Raw genomic sequence first — 23,441 nt, 5'->3', positions numbered from 1 at the left:
GCCTGTAGTCCCAGCTACTTAGGAGGTGGAGGCTGTAGTGAGGTGAGATTGTACCACTGCACTCCAGCCTGGGAGACAGAGTGAGACCCTGTCTCAAAAAAAAAATAAATAAATAAAAGGGGTCCAGTCACAGTAGCTCACGCCTATAATCCCAGCACTTTGGGAGGCCGAGATGGGTGGATCACCTGAGGTCAGGAGTTCGAGACCAGCCTAGTCAACATGGCAAAATCCTGTGTCTACTAAAAATACAAAAAAAAAAAATTTAGCTGGGCGTGGTGGCGGGCACCTGTAATCCCAGGTACTTGGGAGGCTGAGGTAGGAGAATCTCTTGAACCCGGGAGGTGGTGGTTGCAGTGAGCCGAGATCACGCCATTGCACTCATTCCAGCCTGGGTGACAAAAGCAAAACTCCGTCTCAAATAAATAAATAAATAAATAATAAATGAAACAGGGTGATAACTGTATGTAGCCTATGAGGTTGTTTAGGATCATTAATAAGATTATGTAACTATGGAATACTATGAAGAAATTTAAAAGAATAAGATGGTATGGCAGTTCCTCAAAAATTAAACAGAACAATCATATGATCCAGCATTCTCACTTCTAGGTATATCCCCAAAAGAATTGAAAGCGGAGACTCAAAGAGATATTTACACATCCGTGTTCAGAGGAGCATAACTCACAATAGCCAGAAGATAGGAGCAACCCAAATGTTCATCAACGGATGAGTGGATGGACATAGTGTAGTGTACATGCGTAATGGAAAACTCTTCAACCTTACGAAGGAATGAAGCTGGCTATGATGGCTCATGCTTGTAATCCCAGCCTTCTGGGAGGCAGAGGTGGGCAGATTGGTTGGGGCCAGGAGTTCAAGATCAACCTGAGCAACGTGGCAAAACCCCATCTCTATAAAAAATGCAAAATTTAGCCAAGCATGGTGGTGCATGCCAGTAGTCCCAGCTACTAGGGAGGTTGAGGTGGGAGGATTGCTTGAGTCCAAGAGGTTGAGGCTTCAGTGAGCTATGGTGGCACCCCTGGACTCTAGCCTGGGCTATAGAGTGAGACCCTGCATCGAGAGGGAGAGGGAGGAAAACAGAACAGAACAGAAAAGACCAGCACTTTGGGAGGCCGAGGCCGGCGGATCATGAGATCCGGAGATCAAGACCATCCTGGCTAACATGGTGAAACCCCGTCTCTACTAAAAATACAAAAAAATTAGTCAGACATGGTGGCAGGCGCCTGTAGTCCCAGCTACTCAGGAGGCTGAGGCAGGAGAATGGTGTGAACCTGGGAGGCGGAGCTTGCAGTGAGCCGAGATTGCGCCCCTGCACTCCAGCCTGGGGGACGGAGCGAGACTCCATCTCAAAAAAAGAAAAGAAAGTATTTGGAATTTATTTGTGAAATTTTAAAAGAGGTTAGACTTGTAAAGAGCTCTTTGTGGTGCCTGGTACAGAGTAGGTGCTCAAGAAACACTGGCTCACATCCCTCTGCGGCTGCTGTCAATGAGGCTGGTCTAGCTCTCCTCACATGCCCTGTGGTGTCCCAGGCTTGTGCGCAGAAGGCGGGAGCCTGTGTTTATTATTTGCTGTTTATCCTCTCCCTCCTCCCTCTCTTTTCTGACATGGTTTCTATGGAGACGAGGGTCCCTGAGCAATTCTTCTGCCAGAGCCTCAGTCCCATCATCACGATCTGCCGTTGCCATCCTGACAGGCTGCCGAAGTGGTGCTGTCACCCGGCTGGGAACAGGAGCCTCTGGCCTGAGCTGATGTGGTTGCCATGGAGACAGCTCTCTGCTAGAGAGAAGGGAGGTGGCAGGCCCTGGCCGAGGGCTGCAGTGGCACTGTTGCCCAGCTACCCCTCTTCCAGTGTCACACCCCTCCTTGTGTTTTAGGCAGAAAGCCAATACGAGTGTTGACGTGATTTATTATGGTATAGCTGCTGTGTCTGAGCCCTCACTCTGTGCCAGGCACCGCACAAGTCTTGACCACACCAGCACATTTAACCCTCCAAGCACCTTCCCATGGACATGGTGTGGTTGTCTTATTTTATAGGTGCCACTGTTTGTTGGCAATTTTAAAATCATGATTTAATTCCCGTATCATACAATTCACCATTTAAAAGTACACAGTTCAGGCTGGGTGCGGTGGCTCACGACTGTAATCCCAGCACTTTGGGAGGCTGAGGTGGGTGGATCACCTGAGGTCAGGAGTTCGAGACCAGCCTGACCAACATGATGAAACCCCATCTCTACTAAAAATACAAAAATTAGACGGGTTTGGTGGTGGGCGCCTGTAATCCCAGCTACCTGGGAGGTTGAGATAGGAGGAGAATTGCTTGAACCCGGGAGCTGGAGGTTGCAGTGAGCCGACATCCCATCATTGCACTCCAGCCTGGGCAACAGAGCAAAACTGTGTCTCAAAAAAAAAAAAAGTGTACAATTCAGACCAGGCATAGCACTTTGGGAGGCCGAGGCAGGACGATTGCTCGAGCCCAGGAGTTTGAGACCAGCCTGGGCAATATAGTAAGACCCCCATCTCTACAAAAATTTTAAAAATTAGCTGGACATGTTGGCACAAGCCTGTTGTTCCAGCTACTCAAGAGGCTGAGGTGGGAGAATTACTTGAGCTTGGGAAACGGAGGTTTCAGTGAGCCGAGATCACGCCAGTGTACTCCAGTCTGGGTGACAGAGCGAGACCTTGTCTGAAAAAATAATAATAAAAATAAAAACAACAAAAAAGTGTACAATTCAGTGATTTTTATTATATTCATGATGTTGTGTAGCGTCACTTTTATCTAATTCCAGAACATTTCCATGGCCCCAAAAAGTAACCTCATGCCTGTGAACAGTCACTCCCCACTCCCCCTTTCCCTCTTGTCCCCAGCAACCACTCGTCCGCTTTGTGTCTCTGGATTTGTCTGTTCTGGATGCTTCATCCAAATGGAGTCTTTGGTGACTGGCTTCTTTTACTTAGCATCAGGTTTTCAAGGTTTATCCATCCATGTTGAAGAATGTAGCAGGACCTCATTCCTCTTTATGGCTGAGTAATCATCCATTGTGTGGGTATATAACCACATTAGATTTGTCCATTTATCTGGGTTGTTTTGGCTACTATGAATAATGCTGCTGGGAACATTCATGTGCGCATTTCTGAGATTCTGTGTGTGTTCTCTTGTGTAGATCCAGGGAGTAGAACCGCAGGATGTAGACTCGACTGGGGAAAGACAAAGATGGGATTCAAACCCAGGACTCCACATCTCCCAAACTCACACTGACTTTTCTGGTGTTGCTCCTACACTCCTTGCCCCACACTTGCTTTCCTAGGACCCTGTCGTGTCTTCAGAATCCTGGAAGAGGCTGCCCACTCCAGTGACTGCTTCCCTCCCTGGCACAGCCTTCTCATCCAGATTTCCTACCTGGTGGGCTAGGAAGGGGCTGATAGTTCAAAGCCCGGTTCTACCTTTTTTCCGGCTTTGGCACTTAGTCGCAAGTGACTGTAACCTTTGGGGAAATGATATAACTGCTCTAGTGCTTAGTTTGTTTATTTATTTTATTATTATTATTGGGGGAGACAAGAGTCTTGCTGTGTCACTCAGGCTAGAGTGTAGTGGCACGATCATGGCTTGTTGCAGCCTCACACTTCCGGGCTCAAGAGATCCTCCCGCCTCACCATCCCAAGTTGCTGGGACTATAGGTGCACGCCACCACATCTGGCTAATTTTGTAATTTTTAAAGAGATGGGGTCTCTCGCTATGTTGCCCAGGCTGGTCTCAAACTCCTGGACTCAAGTGATCTGCCCGCCTCGGCTTCCCAAAGTTCTGGGATTACAGGCATGAGCCATCGTACCCAACCCAGTTTGTTTATTTATAAAATTGGAATATTATCCCTACTTCTCAGAGATGTTTGTGAAAATTAAACAAGACAAGCAAGTAAAGTGCTTAACACAGACTAAGGACTTATTATTTTCGTTACTGCCACAACCACCGTGAGGGCTGCGGGTCTGGAGAAGCATTTGCCTTAGTTAAATAAATATATTTCTGCTGCCTCTGGCAAGGAGCTCTCTGTCTAGAGCTGCCAGTTGCCCGGGAAAAGAGCAGCTACGTTGCCAATCTTCACGTGCAGTTGGCTCCATCTGTCCTTGTGACATTTGATTTGGGGCCAATGTTTAAACCACTCTTTGTTTTCTTCCCCAAATGATCTCTCCCTAACCAAGAGTCACATGGCCTCTCTCTGTGGCCATTTCAGCCACTCTGGAGGAAGAATGAGCCTAAATCTTTGAGGTGCACCCCCAACCCTGGTTTCCTTCTAGAATCTAGAGTAGGCCAGGCACAGTGGCTTTTATCTGTAATCCCAACGCTTTGGGAGGTCGAGGCAGGTGGATCACTTGGGTTCAGGAGTTTGAGACCAGCCTGGGCAACATGGTGACATCCAGTTCCTACAAAAAATACAAAAAAGTAGCCAGATGTGGTTGGTGCACGCCTGTAGTCTCAGCTGGTCAGGAGGCTGAGGCATGACAATTGCTTGAACCTGGGAGGCAGCGGTTGCAGTGAGCCGAGATCATGCCACTGTACTCCAGCCTGGGTAACAGAGTGAGACCCTGTCTCAAAAAAAAAAAAAAATCAAGAGTAAATTTTGTACCTGAAGCACAGTCTATGCTTTCAGTGAGACCTTTCCAAACATCTCCTCCAGATTTGGTGAAAATCTGCCCCGCTGTTTTGGCAGAAGGTTCATTTTGTTCCTTGGAAGGTTGGCCTTTGTTTCTTGGCCAAAGTGGGGCAGGAAGGTGTTTGAGTGCAGAGGCCCCTCCAGAGCCGTGCTCAGGCAGCTCTCTCCTGGGCTGAAGGAAAGACAAGGGAGAACATAGCTCAGGCTTCTCCTAGAAGCCTGTAGACCAGGGATGCTTGGAGGCACCACCCTGGCTGCTCAAAGACAGCCTTATGAGTTGCTGGCAAGTGGGGAAGCCCCTGTTGCATGCCAGGCCACAGTTTGTCCTCGGGGCTGGGCATGTCCCCGGGCCTTGCGACTGCATTCCTGCTGGTGTCCAGGCACCACCCTGCCCTGTTCCACCCTCTCAAGGCCCAGAGCCAGAACATCTGCCTCTTGGGCAGAGACTGACTTCATCCCTGGGGGCTCCACAAAGGGGCTCTGACAGGCCCTGGCTTTCTTGAGGGGTGGCAGCCCCCCAGCCGCCTGGCCAGCTACTGCCCTGCAGAGGGGAGGAAGGTCTTTGTGCACTCTGAGTCCGCCTTGTTTTCCCTCCAGAATGGCAGGGCTGTGTGGGAACCCACATGGCTTAGGTAAGGTGGAGGAAGTGTCAGGCCCCACAGAAAAGGGTGGAACTCGTCTCCTCTGCCCACTGCCCTGCTTTCTGGTGAGATTCAAGCCACTCAGCTCATTCACACCTTTTCTCTGCCTGCTAGAAAGGTGTTCGGTGACTTCTTGGGGAAAGTATATTTTAAAAACCTTTTATAATGACTTTTCCCTTCCCCACAATAGGTAGTAGTACATACTTAGCAAGCAGAAAAAGATTAGAAGATTCAAATAAGCCATAGGGAATTTCTGTGTGGATGGGGAGGTGCATATACTTCCAATAAGTTTTTCTATGTATACATATATGTGTATTTAAATGTAAATGTGAATATGCTTTTTTTCTTTTTTGGAGACAAGGTCTGGCTCTATTGCCCAGGCTGGAGTGCAGGGATGTGATCTTGGCTCAGTGTAACCTCTGCCTCCCAGGCTTAAGTGATTCTTCCACTTCAGCCTCCCAAGTAGCTAGGACTACAGGCACGTGCCACAACACCCAGCTAAGAATATGCATTTTGTTTGTTTTGTTTTTGTTTTTATTTTTGTTTTTGAGACGGAGTTTCGCTCTTGTTGCCCAGGCTAGAATGCAATGGCGCCATCTCAGCTCACTGCCACCTCTGCCTCCTGGGTTCAAGTGATTCTCCTGCCTTAGCCTCCCAAGTAGCTGGGATTACAGGCATGCACCACTAATTTTTTTTTTTTTTTGTATTTTTAGTAGAGACAGGGTTTCTCCATGTTGGTTAGGCTGGTCTTGAACTCCCGACTTCAGGTGATCCACCCGCCTCAGCCTCCCAAAGTGCTGGGATTATAGGCGTGAGCCACCGCGTCTGGCCAGAATATGCATTTTTTTTTTTATCTAAAAAAGTAATACAAACTCAGTGAAGCAAAAATATCATTAGAAAAACACACAGATGCATACCTAGCATACCTCTAAGGACAAGCTGCAGCGCTCTAGTTACGTTGGTTGCCTTGGGCGGGATAACTGGGTGACTGGGTTCACTATATTCTTTTATGTACTTTTTGAATGTTGAACCATGTGACTTTGTTATCTATTCAAAAATAATAGAAATAATAAAACCCTTACATTATAGAAGAAAGCCTTCAGTTCGACTCCTCAGCCGGACCCAGCATCAGCAGTTTGCTTTGTATCTTTCCAGGCCTTTCTCTAGTCTCATACAATGCAGGTTTCTATAGATTTTGAAACTCTTTTTTTTGAGACAGTCTTGTTCTGTTGCCCAGGCTGGAGTGCAGTGGTATGATCTCAGCTCACTGCAACCACTGCCTCACGGGTTCAACCAAGTCTCCTGCCTCAGTTTCCCTAGTAGCTGGGATTACAGGCGCCTGCCACCACTCCCGGCTAATTTTTTGTATTTTTAGTAGAGATGCATTTTCACTATGTTGGCCAGGCTGGTCTCAAACTCCTGGCCTCAGGTGATCCACCCGCATCCGCCTCCACAAGTGCTGGAATTACAGGCGTGAGCCACCACACCCAGCCATTTCTTTCTTCCTTTCTTTCTTTTCTTTCTTTTCTTTGTTTTCTTTCTTTTCTTTCTTTTTTTGAAACGGAGTTTCATTCTTGTTGCCCAGGCTGGAGTGCAATGGCACGCTCTCGGCTCACTGCAACCTCTGCCTCCCAAGTAGCTGTGATTACAGGCATGTGCCACCACGCCTGGCTGATTTTGTATTTTTCGTAGAGACAGGGTTTCTGCATGTTGCTAGTCTCGAACTCCTGATCTCAGGTGATCCGCCCACCTCAGCCTCCCAAAGTGCTGGGATTACAGGCGTGAGCCACTGCACCCAGCCTCTTTCTTCTTTCTATGGCTGAGTAAATATTCTGTTGTGTGGATAGACCACATTTTTTTTTATCCATTCTAAAGTTAGTGGACATATTTGGGTTATAGGTTTTGTTTTGCTGGTTACTTCTTTCCCTTAACAGAGTGTCTGGGAGACTTTCCCATGTCAGTGAATCTCATGATCGCTCAGTCCTTTGAATGGCTTTTAGGTGATCTCATTCATTCACATGTGATGCCTGACCCCTTGGTACCTGTGGAGACCCCTGGTTCTCCTCTCTGTCACTTCACTTCCTTCCTCCAGGGAGTCTGCGGTCCTTGGCGGGGCTCTGGTCACCCAATCCATGGTCCAATGTTATAAATGAGAAAATGGAATTTCAGGGAGAGGAAAGGGTTCACCCAGGGATCATAAACTCAGGGTCGCAAGGGCCCCAGGGTTCAACTCCCAGCTGAGGCCACAGCCCTTCCCACTCAGCTTGTAATAGGCGGGCCCAGATCGTTCCATAGCCTGATGGTCTGAGCCCAGAGCCCCCACCTTGCACTCTGCACGGGGTCTGCTTCTGTGTGCCCTGTCCAGGGCCCCACTGGCTGCACTTGTCTGCTGCCTCCTGGCTCTTGTGGAAGGACTCGTTTTCTGACCCATAGCCCTGTTTCCTCCTCTTCCCTTCCAGCTTTTGAAAGCTCCCAGGGCAGCACTTCTCAAATACTGGCTCCTGGCTCTTGGCACCCAGCGCCTGAAATATCAGCCTCTGCCTTCCTGCCTCATTTGCATTTCAAAAGGTCTCTTTAGGATTTGACTGGGCTCTCAGATACTCTGTACTTAAGGGTCCATCTGGAGCTCTCCTTGCCTGTCACAGTGGATCACCTGAAAGCATTTAAAAAATACTGACGTCTCAGACCTACCCTAGACCACGAGTTTTTTTTTTGTTTTTTTTTTTAAGTAATTCTCATGTGTACCAGGTTGAGAACCACTGTGCTAGCTACACTCTGGCCCTCATCAGCAAAGACACATTTTTTCCTACCAACTCTTTGGAATTTGATTAAGAGCTATGTCAAGAACTGGTCCCAGGTGAGCTGTGGGTGTGCTGTGAGACCTTGGACAAGTCCCTGCCCCTCTCTTGATTTCAGAAAAATGGGACTCGGATTAGATCAGTGGCTGTCACTTTCAGGGATGGGGTGTGAGAGGCGGGCATGGGAGCAAGCGTGTATCCAAATCAGCTGGGGCCATTTTCAGAAATATACCAGCCCACCTTGAAAAGTCAAAACAACCTGTAAGCATGATTTTATACATACACCACCACCATGAATCACCCCTCCTCTCTTGGGAGGAAGTGCTCAATAGAATCGTGCATCTAATTGAATGACCTCTTTAAACATTGAGAAACTTCAGTGATTGTTATTGTAACATTTCCTCCAGTTCCCTCTGTAGGGCTTGTGCCATTTGGCATTCTTGCCAACAATTTATGAACCTTTTTGTTTCTCCATAGCTTCAGCAATAGAATATGTCGTCAGATATTTGGATTTTTGCCAGTCTGATAGGTGAGAAACGGTATCTCGGTGTAATTTTAATTTGCATTTATCTAACAGGAGCGGGGTTGAATATCTTCTTGTGCCTTGATATCTTCGTGTGCCATGATCCATTTGCCTTTCTTTTCCTGTGAACTGGTTTTCGTATCTCTAGCCTATTTTCCTACAGGTCTGTTTGTGAAACTCTTTTAATGCTCTGTTTGTGAAACTCTTTCCATATTTAGGGTATCAACCCTTTGTTGGTGTTATACATTACAGATATTTTTTCAGAGTTTGTCATTTATGTTTTTACTTTTCTTAGGGTGTTTTTATTTCCATGCAGAATTTGCTTGTGTAATCAAATGTATCTATATTTTCCTCTATTGCTTCTGGATTTTAAACATCTTATTTTTTTGAGGCAGAGTCCTGCTGTGTTGCCCAGGCTGGTCTCAAACTCCTCAACGCAAGCAATCCTCTCACCTCAGCCTCCCAAAGTACTGGGATTACAGGCATGAGTCACTATGCCTGGCCAGCTTCTGGATTTGTTTTTTGAGACAGGGTCTTGCTATGTTGCCCAGGCTGGTCTCGAACTCTTGGCCTCAGGCAATCCTCCTGGCTTAGCCTCCCAAAGTGTTGGATTACAGGCATGAGCTACCATATCCAGCCCTCATATTCATTTTATCCATTAGTATTCATTCTAAATTAAAGTTCCCACTAGGTGTCAGTTTCACGAGGACAGGATTTTCTCTGAGGTGGAGATTTGCCTACCGAGCTTTATGGAAGAGTCTCTTTGGGAACAACACCACAGGGAGTGAGGCAGAGCTGGAACCTGAATTACGCCAGTGATCCCAGTAGATCCCATGGGGAGCTCTGGAGCTAGGATGGCCCTCCCTGTAGAGCTGAGGCAAGAGGTCATGGACCCGTCCCTGGATGTGGGCTCCATCCACGGATGGCACCTGCCCTTGGACAAGGTGGTTCCCCTCAACCAATGGCTGCCACTGGGAGGGGTACTCAGCTTTGAGGTCTTAGCTCTGGCAATGAGTGTCTCAGTTCCGAAGCGGAATCTGGGCAAAGCACCACAACATCCTCCCTGGTTCACTGCTGTGTTCTGTACACCTACCTACCTGGCGCATGATAGGTGCTCAGGAAATCCTTTGATGAAAGACAAGCAAGAACAGAAACACAGCTTTCCAAGTCTTAGCCGAGGCCAACTGGGTCACACATGGGAATGGGCTACAGGGGAGGAGCCCTGAGCAGGTGTTTTCAGAATCATCTCCAGTGTTTCTGGCCTGTCTCCCATTGCTGCTCACTGGGTGATCTGGAGGGCTCCTCTTACTCAACAGTCAATGCCGTCAGGTTGGGGTGGCCTGGGGACTGGGGCCCTCCCTGGACCCTGGGCACTGTGACAGCTATCTGCATGTGCATCACCCTGTGAGCTTTCAGTCCTGACTTTTTTTTTTTTAATTCTCTCTTCAGCATTCCTTGAAGAAAAGAGGAACCCGCTCCCTGGGGAAGGCCGATAAGAAGCCTTCAGTGCAGGTAATTCCCAGCAGCCCCCGTAGGAAGGTTTTATTCTGAAGACCTGAGCCTGACTCTAAGTGGCCTGGGGATCCCATATTCTGCCCTGTCCTCCCCTTGCTCATTTTCTTTTCTTCCTTTCTTCCTTTCTTCCTTCCTTCCTTCCTTCCTTCCTTCCTTCCTTCCTTCCTTCCTTTCTTTCTTTCTTTCTTTTTTTTTTTTTTTTTGAGACAGAGTCTCACTCTCTTGCCCAGGCTGCAGTGCAGTGGCACAATCTCGGCTCACTGCAACCTCTACCTCCCAGGTTCAAGCGATTTTCATGCCTCAGCCTCCCAAGTAGCTGGGACTACAGGTGTGCACCACCACACCTGGCTAATTTTTGTATTTTTAGTAGAGACAGGGTTTCACCATGCTGGCCAGGCTGGTCTCGAACTCCTAGCCTCAAGCAATCCAGCTGCCTCGGCCTCCCAAAGTGCTGGGATTACAGTTGTGAGCCACTGCGCCCAGCCCCCTTGCTCATTTTCTTAGTTTCACTGCCCACTTTATTTCCCAAAACCACATCCTGAGCCCATGGTTCTTAGATGTTTAGATACTCACTCCCCACCCCAGCCAGGAACTTAGCAAGCAGCCCTACAGTCAAATCCAAAGGTCTAGAGTTGGAGACCAAGGCTTGAATCTTGGCTCTGCCACTTGACTGCCATGTGATTGGGGTGAGTCATTTTGAGTTTCTGGGCTCCATTCCCTATCTATCCCTGTCTTGGGGGTTCATTAGAAGGATTGGATAAAGTACTATGCAGCAAAGGCCACATACCATTAGCTCCTAGTGGTATGGGATTGTCAGAATGCCAGGCCCTTTTCATCCGTAGCTTATTTAATCCCCTCTGTGGCTCTGGGAGGGAGGTAATGTTACTGCCGCATTTTACTGATGAAGCTGTAGTAGCAGCAGTTGCTCATCAATATGTCACCTGCTCCTGGACTCCCAGGCTATGTGTGGCGCCCCATCCTTGCTGTCATTTCAACGTCTACCCCTCTACATCTCCCCCGGACCCTTACCTCCTTGAGGGTCTGGCTGTGTCTGATTCACCCCTGTGTTCCCAGCACATAGTGCTCCCCAAAATGCCGTGGCTGGTACTGAGCCTCTCAGCACTAACCTTCCTGGGTTGTGTCTGTCCCCGTGGCCCCAGGAGGACAGTGCAGACCTGAAATGCCAGCTGCACTTTGCAAAGGAGGAGTCGGCCCTCATGTGCAAGAAGCTCACTAAGCTTGCCAAGGAGAATGACAGCATGAAGGAGGAGCTGCTGAAGTACCGGTCGCTCTATGGGGACCTGGACAGTGCACTGTCAGCGGAGGAGCTGGCCGATGCCCCCCACTCTCGGGAGACCGAGCTGAAGGTGCACCTGAAGCTGGTGGAGGAGGAAGCCAATCTGCTGAGCCGCCGCATCGTGGAGCTGGAGGTGGAGAACCGAGGCCTGCGGGCTGAGATGGACGACATGAAGGATCACGGAGGTGGCTGTGGGGGGCCTGAGGCACGCCTGGCCTTCTCCGCGCTGGGTGGCGGCGAGTGCGGGGAGAGCTTGGCAGAGCTGCGGCGACACCTGCAGTTCGTGGAAGAGGAGGCTGAGCTGCTGCGGCGCTCTTCTGCCGAGCTTGAGGACCAGAACAAGCTGCTGCTGAACGAGCTGGCCAAGTTCCGCTCGGAGCACGAGCTGGACGTGGCGCTGTCGGAGGACAGTTGCTCTGTGCTCAGCGAACCTTCGCAGGAGGAGCTGGCGGCCGCCAAGCTGCAGATCGGTGAGCTCAGCGGCAAGGTCAAGAAGCTGCAGTACGAGAACCGGGTGCTCCTCTCCAACCTCCAGCGCTGTGACCTCGCCTCCTGCCAGAGTACGCGGCCCATGCTGGAGACGGACGCCGAGGCCGGGGACTCTGCCCAGTGTGTGCCTGCTCCCCTGGGCGAGACACACGAGTCCCATGCGGCCCGACTCTGCAGAGCCAGGGAGGCCGAGGCGCTACCTGGGCTGAGGGAGCAGGCTGCCCTGGTCAGTAAGGCCATCGATGTCCTGGTGGCTGATGCCAATGGCTTCTCAGCTAGCCTCCGACTGTGTCTGGACAATGAGTGTGCTGACTTCCGGCTGCACGAGGCCCCCGACAACAGCGAGGGCCCCAGGGACACCAAGCTCATCCATGCCATCCTGGTGCGCCTGAGCGTGCTGCAGCAGGAGCTGAACGCCTTCACGCGGAAGGCAGACGCAGTCCTTGGGGACTCTGTCAAGGAGCAGCAGGAGTCCTTCTCATCACTGCCCCCCTTGGGCTCCCAGGGGCTCTCCAAGGAGATTCTTCTGGCAAAAGACCTTGGCTCAGACTTTCAGGTAAGGTGTCTCATGCACAGATCCTATTATTTATTTTTTTCCTTTGTTTTGTTTTGTTTTTCTTGAGAGAGGGTCTCTCCCTGCTGGCCAGGCTGAAGTGCAGTGGTGCAATCTCAGCTCACTGCAGCCTTGATATCCTGGGCTCTAGCCATTCTCACCCGTCACCCTCCTGAGTACCTGGGACTACAAGTGAGCACCACCACACCCAGCTAATTTTTATTTTTTATTTTTTGAGACGGAGTCACCCAGGCTGGAATGCAGTGGCGTAATTTTGGCTAACTGTAACCTTCAACTCCCAGGTTCAAGCGATTCTACTCCCTTAGCCTCCCAAGTAGCCGTGATTACAGGCGCCCTCTATCACACCTGGCTAATTTTTGTATTTTTAGTAGAGATGGGGTTTCACCATGTTGGCCAGGCTGGTCTCGAACTCCTGACCTCAAGTGATCGGCCCGCCTTTGCCTCCCAAAGTTCTGGGAGTACAGGCGTGAGCCACTGTGCCTGGCCATAATTTAAAAATTTTTTTGTAGAGATGGGATCTCGCCATATTGCCCAGGCTGGTCTTGAACTCCTGAGCTCAAGTGATCTACCAGCCTCAGCCTCCCAACGTGCTAGGACTATAGGTGTGAGCCACTGTGCATGGCCTGATAGTCACATTTTAAATGGTCAATATTTTTGTGTGTCTAGTGAAGTGGATCTAAAATATTTCATCCTTGGCTGCCTACCCATCTAAATCATTGTCTACATGTGTATCATATATTTGTTTTTCCACCCAGATGATTGTTTTATATCTATTGTTACTATACAGCTTATATTTTTTACACAGTGTATCAGTTTGCTCATTTATGATGCTTGTCTGTTGTTCACACACTTTTTGTGCTCACTGCTGAAGGTGTCATGATTAGCAAAAACAGATATGATTCCCCCTCTCATGGCCCTTATCATCCAGTGGGGCAGAGTCACCCAAAATATCATGTCAGTGAATGTGCAATTAGACACTGAGAGAGGAATCTGAAGGAAAGGTACATGGTTTTATGAACAAGGAACTTGACCTAGACCCTGTGCTGAGGGAGGGCCTCTGATCTGACCAGAGGTCAGAGGGATGAATGGCTGGGGGAACAGTGTTTTCAGCAGAGGAAATAGCCTGTACAAAGGCACAGCTCAGATCAGAGGCGGAAGGAGCGTGGTGTGTCCAGGGTGCTGAGTGAAGAGACAACGTGAAGCTGGACTGCACTGAGCATGGGGGAGATTTGATTTTCATCCTCAGAGCAATGGCAGGGAACTTTTCATTTCCAGGGAAAGAGAGCGATTTAGCACTTTCTTTTTTTCTTTTTTTCTTTTTTTTTTTTGTTTTTTTTTTTTTTTTTGAGACGGAGTCTCACTCTGTCACCCAGGCTGGAGTGCAGTGGCACGATCTCAGCTCACTGCTACCTCCGCCTCTCAGGTTCAAGTGATTCTCCTGCCTCAGCCTCCCAAGTAGCTGGGATTACAGGCCTGCACCACCACACCTGGCTAATTTTTGTGTTTTTAGTAGAAACGGGGGTTTCGCGATGTTGGCCAGGCTGGTCTTGAACTCCTGACCTCAGGTGATCCACCTGCCTCGGCCTCCCAAAGTGCTGGGATTACAGGTGTGAGCCATCGCGCCCTTCTGATATTTAGCACTTTCTTTTTAACAACTATACAGTGGATATGTGCCATAATTTGTTTAACTCAAGACCTGTTGATCCAGTTTCATCTTACTTGTTTAAGCAAGCACACTGCCTTTTTTTTTTTTTTTTTTTTTTTTTTTTTTTTTAAAGAAACAGTCCTGCTCTGTTGCCCAGGCTGGAGGGCAATGGTATGATCACAGCTTGCTGCAGCCTCAAATTGTAGATGGAATTACAGGCATGTGCCACTGTGCCCATAGACTGCTCTGTTTTCTCCCTCTTGGTTCTTCTTGAAAGAGGGATGAACAGAGGTCACACATGTGATAGGACAGTTGGGGCTGACTCAGAAGGTTTGTGCACAAGACACACATTCACAAAATCACTTCGCACTGACCTAATCATTCATCCTTTCCGCAAGCATTCACTGAATGGCAGCAGTGCCCCAGCCAGGGCTGGGTGTGGGTTGCAGAGGCGAATCTACCAGGGTCCTAGCCCTCAGATGGGTGGTTCAAGTGTCTTAGGGAGCGCAGAGGCCTGGGGTGGGTGTTTCTGGCACCCCTCGGGCCCCTCCCCATGGTGATATTTGGTTTGTTCTGCCTGTGCCTCTGGGTGCAGCCACCTGACTTCAGGGACCTGCCGGAATGGGAACCCAGGATCCGAGAGGCCTTCCGCACTGGTGACTTGGACTCTAAGCCTGACCTCAGCCGGAGCTTCAGGCCTTACCGAGCTGAAGACAATGATTCCTATGCCTCTGAGGTGGGTCTAGGCCTGAGCAAGCAGGGGATTGGGTAGGAGGAAAGTGACTGAGGCCTGTCAAAAGCAGAGTGGTGCATATATCACTTAGCTGGTGAGGATATGGGTTTGGGGAAATAAGGAAGTTTGGGATATTCTCATGGCGTGTTCCAAGGAAACTTATAAACTCATCTTCATAAACTATTTTTTTCTGTATTAAATTCCACTGGGAATTTAACAATTTATGTAATTTAATGGAACTACTCATTTATGTAGCAGGAAGGCAGCAGTCTCTATACTCAGGCAGTTTGAGTTTCAATTGTGGATCCACTCTTTACTGGCTGTGAGATCTTGGATAAGTCCTCTTACCTCTCTGATCTCAATTTTCTCACCTGTAGAATGAAGGTGCCTCATAGGGTTGTTGAAAGGATTAAATACATGAAAAGCCATAGCTTAAGGCCTGGCCCACATTGGGTGAGGATGAGGAGGAGGATGATGATTATGATGATAATGACACATCTGTGGGATTCAGACTTGACCTGACTTCAAGTCTCAGTTCTGCCAGTGTTCCTGTGTGACTGTGGACAGGTTTCTACCTTCTGGCCACAGCTTCCCCATCGGTAACATGGGAGGGTTAGAGTGAATGGTGGCTATCGAATTGCTAGGATTCTTTGATCCTCAGGGAATTCTGGGTAGTTCTGAGCCCCTTCTAAGCCTACTGAGCTTCTCCTTGCTCTTCATAATGAGCCTGAAGCAGGAAAAGGCTCTTATGGACTGGGTGGAGTATCTCTGAAACCCTGAACCTTGCAGAGTCCTGTGTATTTTCCAGCCTGAGCACCTTTCTGAGCATCTCTTGGAAGACAACTCTGGTCCCAGGAAGGCCAGCCCATGACTATGTAGGAAGGAGAAGCTCACTTGAAGCTGATGGATCAGACTCTCTAAGTGAGCCTCCTGGAAGCCATGGCAAAAAGAGAAAAAACTGAGATAACTTAGTTCTCATTTTCCAAGAAAAGGAAATAGGCCTATTCTTTTTCTTTTTCTTTTTTTTGACTGAGTCTTGCTCTGTCATCTAGTCTGGAGTGCAGTGGTATGATCTTGGCTCACTGTAACCTCCATTTCCTGAGTTCAGATGAATCTCATGCCTCAGCCCTCCTGATTAGGTGGGACTATAGGCGTGTGCCACCATGCCCAGCTAATTTTCATATTTTTAGTAGAGACAGGGTTTTGTCATGTTGCCCAGGAGGCTGGTCTCAAACTCTGGGGCTCAAGTGATCCTCCCATCTCAGCCTCCCAAAGTGCTGGTATTACAGGCGTGAACCACCGTGCCCTGCCAGGAAATAGGCCTATTCTATAGGCTTACCTGTAGAAAAAATAATTTCCTGCACACATTCAATTATTTGTTTCATTCAGCCACTCTTTATTGAGCAGTGATAATTGCCTAGTGCTGTTGAACACTGAGTTCAAGGAGGATACCAGGGAGCAGATGGTATGTAGCCGTGCAAAAATTTTTAATGCAAAACAGATATAGAAGATATACCTCAAGTCACTGTGCCTTCTACTGCCAAATCATCATATTATTGACCATATAATGAATGTTTACTTTCACAGAGGGACATTTGCCATACCTAGGAATGTTTTATGTAGGAGTTCTGGGGCCAGGCACTGTAACTCACACCTGTAATTTCAGCACTTTGGAAGACCCAGGTAGGCAGATTGCTTAAGCCTAGGAGTTCAAGATGAGCCTGGGCAACATGGCAAAATCCTGTCTCTACCAAAAATATATAAAAATTAGCCAGGCGTGATGACGGGCGCCTGTAATCCCAGTTACTCGAGATGCTGAGGCAGGAGAATTGCTTGAACCTGGGAGGCAGAGGTTGCAGTGAACCAAGATTGCGTTCTAGTCTGGCAAAACTCCATTGAGAGAGAGAGAGAGAGAGAGAGAGAGAGAGAGAAGAGGTATGGAGGGAAGGGAAAGAAGGAAGGGAGGGAGGGAAGGAGGGAGGGGAGGGAGGGTGAAGGTCGGAGGTCAGAAGGTCTTCACATAGTTCCCACTGGTTACATTTAGTGTGTGTCCATGTCCTTTATATGTTTTTCTATGGAAGTCTATAGCTTTTTTGGTTTTGTTTTTCTACTTTCTGTTGAAGTATAACATACATAAAATAAGGACACTGTCCTTAAGAGTACCCCTGAATGGATTGTTACATATGTATAGATCCATTAAACGTCTTTTAAGTCCCATCATTTCATATCTAAGTTGTTTCTAAAATATTGGAATTATAAACAATGAAACAGTGAACATCTTTGTGAATCAAACTTAGTTTCCCCAGTACCTTATTAAGATAAATTCAAAGAGAAAAGATCAAGTTCCACTGGTAACAAAAGCCAGATTTGATATGTACTCTTTCATTTAATCATCATGACGACCCTCTAAGGTGAGGACAGGCATTCTGCCTGATTTGTATTTGGACAGTTTGGGTCCAACTTCCCATCGTTCCCCTACCACTGTCATCCTGAGATCCCAATTTCTATCCACTTCTTTCTCTCTCTCCCTCCTCATTATCTGTGTCCCCTGTCCACACCGCAGATCAAGGAGCTGCAGCTGGTGCTGGCTGAGGCCCACGACAGCCTCCGGGGCTTGCAAGAGCAGCTCTCCCAGGAGCGGCAGCTGCGAAAGGAGGAGGCTGACAATTTCAACCAGAAAATGGTCCAGGTGCGTGGTGCCCAGCACTTTCCAGGCAGCTATTCCTACAGCCTCTTTGAGCTGGAAGCAGAGGCCTTGAGGATCTATGGGCCCTCTGAAGTCAAGAATGTCAGGGGAGGCTGGGCGTGGTGGCTCACACCTGTAATCCCAGCACTTTGGGAGGTCGAGGCAGGCAGATCACTTGAGGCCAGGAGTTTGAGACCAACCTGGCCAACATGGTGAAACCCCGCCTCTACTAAAAATACAAAAATTTGCCAGGCATGCTTGTGCACGCCTGTAATCCCAGCTACTCAGGAGGCTGAGGCAAGAGAATCGCTTGAACCCAGGAGGCAGAGGTTACAGTGAGCCAAGATCGTCCCACTGCAATCTAGCCTGGGTGACAGAGTGATCTCAAAAAAAAAAAAAAAGGAATGAAAGAATTAAGGGAAACCTGAGTCTTCAGCCCCTTTGCCCTGCTGGGATGTTATTGCACGTGCCATTGTGCATTAGCTGTGTAACAGGACTACATTGGCTGCCTGTGGGACCTGGGGCCAGTCCTGTTTTCTTTCAGGACCTCAGTTTCCCATTTATGAAATGGTGCCCTCATCAGACCTGGCTTCTAGTCAAGATAATAGTTCTGGAATAACATTTGTTAAGCCCTTTCTGTGTGCTGGGCCTGTCCAATGCACTTTCCACCCATTATGTCTTTTAATCCTTGTGCCCTCCCTTATCACCGTTTTGCAGATGGGGAAACTGATGCCCAGAGAGCCAGAGTGCTCTGTCCAGGGTTGCACATCCAGAATGCAGCGGGGCTGGGCCTCTAATCCAGGTCCCTCTGTTAGCCGTGACTCTGCATTTTTTCCTAGGGTGTTGCCTAGTCATCAGCCATCCTCAACCCTGGCACGCCCTTTGCTCTCCACACGTCACCCCTCCCTGCTATCATTGCTCACCCTCGCAGGTTCCTCACTGAACATGAGAGTTCACGTGAGACATTTGGTTCCCAGGAGGTGCTCAGTATATGATGTCATGGCTTTTTAGTCAGAGCGAGGGTCAAATCCCAGCTCCTTCAGTGATGTGTCACTGTGGCTGCAGTAGCAGAGGGCGGTGCTCATCTGAATAGACTGCGCCACGCGTGGTGGGATCCCCGGCAGGGATCACTCACAGGCACCACCCAGACTTTCCTCCCTGCCCCTGTCCAGGGGCCCAGAAAGGGGTCGGGGAGAGGGCAGGGCCCTGGGGTTGCTCAAGCTCTTGTCCCCCCGGCAGCTGAAAGAGGACCAGCAGAGGGCGCTCCTGAGGCGGGAGTTTGAGCTGCAGAGTCTGAGCCTCCAGCGGAGGCTGGAGCAGAAATTTTGGAGCCAGGAGAAGAACATGCTGGTGCAGGAGTCCCAGCAGTTCAAGCACAACTTCTTGCTGCTCTTCATGAAGCTCAGGTGGTTCCTCAAGCGCTGGCGGCAGGGCAAGGTTTTGCCCAGCGAGGGGGATGACTTCCTCGAGGTAAGATTGGGCCTGGGACTGGGACTGGGAGTGTGGGCTGGGGAGAGAGGGACAGGGAAGGGACGCCCAGCTGGATTTGACACAGCTCCTAGGCTCGCATACCTGCCATCGGCATGCAGGCTTCCTTCCCTGCATTCGTTGCTCCTTTTTTTTTTTTTTTTTTGAGATGGAGTCTCACTCTGTTGCCCAGGCCGGAGTGCAGTGGTGCAGTTTTGGCTCACTGCAATCTTTGTCTGTCTCCCGGGTTCAAGCAATTCTCCTGCCTCAGCCTCCCGAGTAGCTGGGATTACAGGCGCCTGCCACCATGCCCTGCTAATTTTTGTAGAGATGGGGTTTCACCATATTGACTAGGCTGGTCTCGAACTCCTGAACATGTGATCCGCCCGCCTCAGCCTCCCAAAGTGCTGGGATTACAGGTGTTAGCCACCACACCTGGCCATCGTTGCTCTTTACTGGGCATGTGGAGGGTGCTTGCTGGGGGTACCATGAGGAAGATGACACGCTTAGTCCCGGCCTCAATAGCAGAAAGGATCCTTGGGGCTGGCAGGTCTTTAACACAGAGTCCTCAGAGGCAGCAATATCGAGGTGAATGTAGGAATCTAGTTTTGTGGTAGCATCAGGTACAGGTATACATTTTTATTCAGTGCCCTGGGAGGCTCCCCTGGGCCCCTTCTCAGAATTTTTTTTTTTTTTCTTTTTTTTTGAGACAGAGTCTCACTCTGTTACCCAGGCTGGAGTGCAGTGCCACAATCTCGGCTCACTGCAATCTCCACCTCCCAGGTTCAAGGAATTCTGCCTCAGCCTCCCAAGTAGCTGGGATTACAGGCACGTGGCACCATACCCAGCCAGCTAATTTTTGTATTTTTAGTAAAGACAGGTTTTCTCCATGTTGGCCAGGCTGGTCTCTTGAACTCCTGACCTCAAGTAATCCATCCCCCTTGGTCTCCCAAAGTGCTGGGATTACAGGCATGAGCCACCATGCCCGGCCGAAAGATATGTTTATTTAACAAGAGGGAGTAGGCTGGCTTAAAAACACTGGTGATAGTACAGGTGGTATTAGGATGTGGCAGGAAACGTGTGGGGGCAGAGCTTTGGGAATGTATGAAGCTTAGAAAGGACCCACCTGGCCCATTTGTGCCCCAGTCTGTGCAGGACCCTCTGCTGCTCAAAGCCCCTGTCTCCTCTCATCAGCACAGCAGCAGGGAGGAGAAGGGGACTTACAAGGATGTCAGACCTTGGTCACACTCATCTTAGTTGACATTGCTCACTTTGGCCTTGTCCTTTTGGGTTCAGGTACCTCGAGTCTAGCCTAGGCTTGGACCTCCTCGTCCAGGCTACTGTCTGTAGGCCCCTTTCCAGATAAAATAGGGAGCATTGGCATGCCTCAAGTTGCCACGTACGCCATCAAGGGTACTCTAGAGGAGCCCAGATGCCCTAGGAGCCAGGCATGACAGTTAGACCTGAGTATATAGCAAGACCCTGCATCACCCTATCTCAGTGGAGCTCATCATTCTCGAAGGCCACCAGCTCCTCCCCAGGGCCTCAGAGAGTCCCTACCGCCATTCCATGGGCCCACACCCTGCTGCCCTGGCCCTTCAGTACCTGACACAGGGCCGCCCCTGGGAGCATCAGCCTTGGGCCTCTTGTCTGAAGCTGTCTCTTCTGTGACGTTTGGAAACATAGGAGCCCTCTCACCTGTTTGGAAGTCTCACAGTCCTCTGGATGAAGCCCAGTTTGAGGGAATGACCTGCAAGCCACACAGTCCATATTTTAAGTCAGTTTGTCTGACTTGAACCCTCCACATTTGGTGAAAACCTTTCTAGCCATTTCCATATCCTAGAGTAAAAGAGAGAGAAACTTACTTTAGGAAAGGAAAAAATAGAGTATAAACAGAAAATTGGCCAGGTGCGGTGGCTCACGCCTGTAATCTCTCAGCACTTCGAGAGGCTAAGGTGGACAGATCACTTGAGGTCAGGAGTTAGAGATCAGCCTGGCCAACATGGTGAAACCCCATCTCTACTAAAAATACAAAAATTAGCTGGGAACGGTGGTGCACACCAGTAGTCCCAGCTGCTTGGGAGCCTGAAGCAGGAGAATCTCTTGAACCTGCAAGGCAGAGGTTGCAGTGAGCCAAGATCATGCCATTGCACTCCAGCCTGGGTGACACAGTGAGACTCCGTCTCAAAAAATATAGACACAGAAAATTACATAACATATATGCCTATAATTAAGAAATATGTACATTTACCAAAATAGGCATAATTAATAAGATATAAACATAATCATGCTGGGCACGGTGGCTCGCACCTATAATCCCCGTATTTTGGGAGGCTGAGGCAGGAGGATTGCTTGAGCACAGAAGATGACTCATTCCCTTTTGCCTTATTTCCATCCTGAACTAGGTCCGTGATCTCCTTGGCTGGCCTTGGACTCTTGCCCAGAATCCATCAGCAATAAATCCAAGCCCCCAGCAAGGTCACTTCTGTCTGCCCAAACCTTTGGTCACCCTTATGTAGCATTGTGGGAGTGCGCGTGGCCTTTTCATTTCAACCGCAGTGCCTGCCTTGACCCAGCCTGTCAACATGGTTATTTCAGAGTGACTCTCAGGGATGCTTCCTGGTCTTTGGGGCAGAATAGATGTCGTGGGAGGCTAGGAGGGCCTGACTGTCCGGCCATGCTCCTCGACCTACATGGTGCCCAAGGTTGGAATTAAAATTTGGGAAAACTTCCCACCTGCAGTTAAGCATGGTTTTTAAAAAACAGGTGAACAGCATGAAGGAGCTGTACCTGCTGATGGAGGAAGAGGAGATAAACGCTCAGCATTCTGATAACAAGGCCTGCACGGGGGACAGCTGGACCCAGAACACGGTGTGTTTCCAGCCCCTTCGCAATCCTGTTGTGTCCATTCATCCCTTTGTCTGCTCAGTGATCAATTCCTACTGCTTTCTCTGACCCCATTCCTGGACACTGGAGTTGCAGAAGGTTATTGCCTGGTCATCCCAGGGCAGTAACAGAATCCAGATGATGAACTGTGGGGTCATAAGCAAGACAGCAAGTAATTCTCTTTGCAGTATAGGGGACAGCATCACAGTGAAGGGGTCATGGATGGTGGGTTTTGAAGGATGTACAGGAGTTTACCTAATAGAGAATGGGGGAAAGACTATTCTGGACCAAGAGAACTGTGTGTGCTAAGGTGTGGCAAGGTGTTTTGGTATTGAGTATGGCTTGGGAGGTACATGGTGAGGGTAAGGACATCAAGCTAGAGGCATCTGAAGAGGGGCCTTGTGGTCTAGGGTCAGGAAGCTTCAAACCAAGCTATAAGTCAGAGAGAACAGTGGGGTCAGGATCCCAGGGTCACACACGGTGAACTGGGATAGGGATGGGAAATGAGGGCATGGACCCAGGAGAGAAGATTTGGGACCGAGTCAGGCAAACTGAGGGAGTCTGCATGAATTAGACCCCACATCTGGCCTGCAGTGTGTCAGAGAGGATCCTGAGTGAGGAGAAAGACCCACGGCCCAGACGCTGCAGAGCCTTGAAGAAGCCAGATGATTCAGCTCAGAGTTAGGCTGAATAATTATTACTGTAACTGCAGGGATTTTTTTCTTGGTGTCAGATTTGGGACTCATGTCAGCCTAGGAGGTAGCCAGGGCTGGGCTTGTCATTCCCATGTTATAGGTGAGATGACCTAGAGAGGCCGTGGGACTTGCCCGAGGCCTCGTGGAGTCCCAAGCTGGACTCCTAGGTGAGTTCTCTGAGGCCAGATTCCCCTCCCTACCCCCCGAGGCTCTTGACTCAGGTTTTGCCTTCTGTCTGCAGCCCAATGAGTACATCAAGACACTGGCCGACATGAAGGTGACGCTGAAGGAGCTGTGCTGGCTGCTCCGGGATGAACGCCGTGGTCTGATGGAGCTTCAGCAACAATTTGCTAAGGCCAAGGCTACCTGGGAGACAGAGCGGGCAGAGCTCAAGGGCCATACCACCCAGGTGAACCCCCCACCTGTCAGAGGCCTCTCCCCTCTCACCCAAGCCTTTAGCTGTCAGATCGGAGTAGGATGCCCAGGCCATGCTCCTAGAGGAATAAGAACCCCTTTTCTTCACCTGTGGCCCAGAGAGGGCAAGAGACTTGCCTAAAGTCACACAGCAAGGGTATCAGAAACGGTGGGGAATGGGAGTCACGGGGGAAGGGAAGGAAGGTGAGGAATTACACCCTGGGCTCACAGGTGAGGCCGGCGCGCACCCCCACTGCCTGCTGTCTTCATTTGCTCCTTCCTTTCATCATAAGCAGTCCTTCAGCCCCCACTGCCTGGCTCTGTTTTGCTCCCTCCACTCAAACTGGGGGCCCCCCTCAACTCCCCAGCGTGCCCAAAGGAGCCTTAACCAGGAGCCCTGGGGGTTTGGGTTTGGC

At 49.5% G+C, this 23,441-nt stretch overlaps 1 protein-coding gene across 1 annotated transcript in view; it reads left to right on the top strand.

Annotated features, from left to right (window-relative positions):
- Positions 1–23,441, top strand: part of SOGA1 (suppressor of glucose, autophagy associated 1) — an 84,623-nt gene that overhangs the window by 36,845 nt on the left and 24,337 nt on the right. The window contains exons 4-10 of the mRNA XM_010355316.2: positions 10,074–10,136; positions 11,300–12,481; positions 14,740–14,880; positions 17,441–17,566; positions 18,803–19,033; positions 21,797–21,901; positions 22,853–23,020. Of these exons, the coding sequence (XP_010353618.2) occupies positions 10,074–10,136; positions 11,300–12,481; positions 14,740–14,880; positions 17,441–17,566; positions 18,803–19,033; positions 21,797–21,901; positions 22,853–23,020 (2,016 nt within the window). The remainder of the gene's footprint in view (positions 1–10,073; positions 10,137–11,299; positions 12,482–14,739; positions 14,881–17,440; positions 17,567–18,802; positions 19,034–21,796; positions 21,902–22,852; positions 23,021–23,441) is intronic.

The sequence above is a fragment of the Rhinopithecus roxellana genome, chromosome 13 (assembly GCF_007565055.1).
Source record: "Rhinopithecus roxellana isolate Shanxi Qingling chromosome 13, ASM756505v1, whole genome shotgun sequence".
In the NCBI taxonomy this organism is placed as follows: Eukaryota; Metazoa; Chordata; class Mammalia; order Primates; family Cercopithecidae; genus Rhinopithecus; species Rhinopithecus roxellana.
Note: the sequence above shows the minus strand (reverse complement) of the source record. Positions and strands in the feature narration are given on the sequence as shown.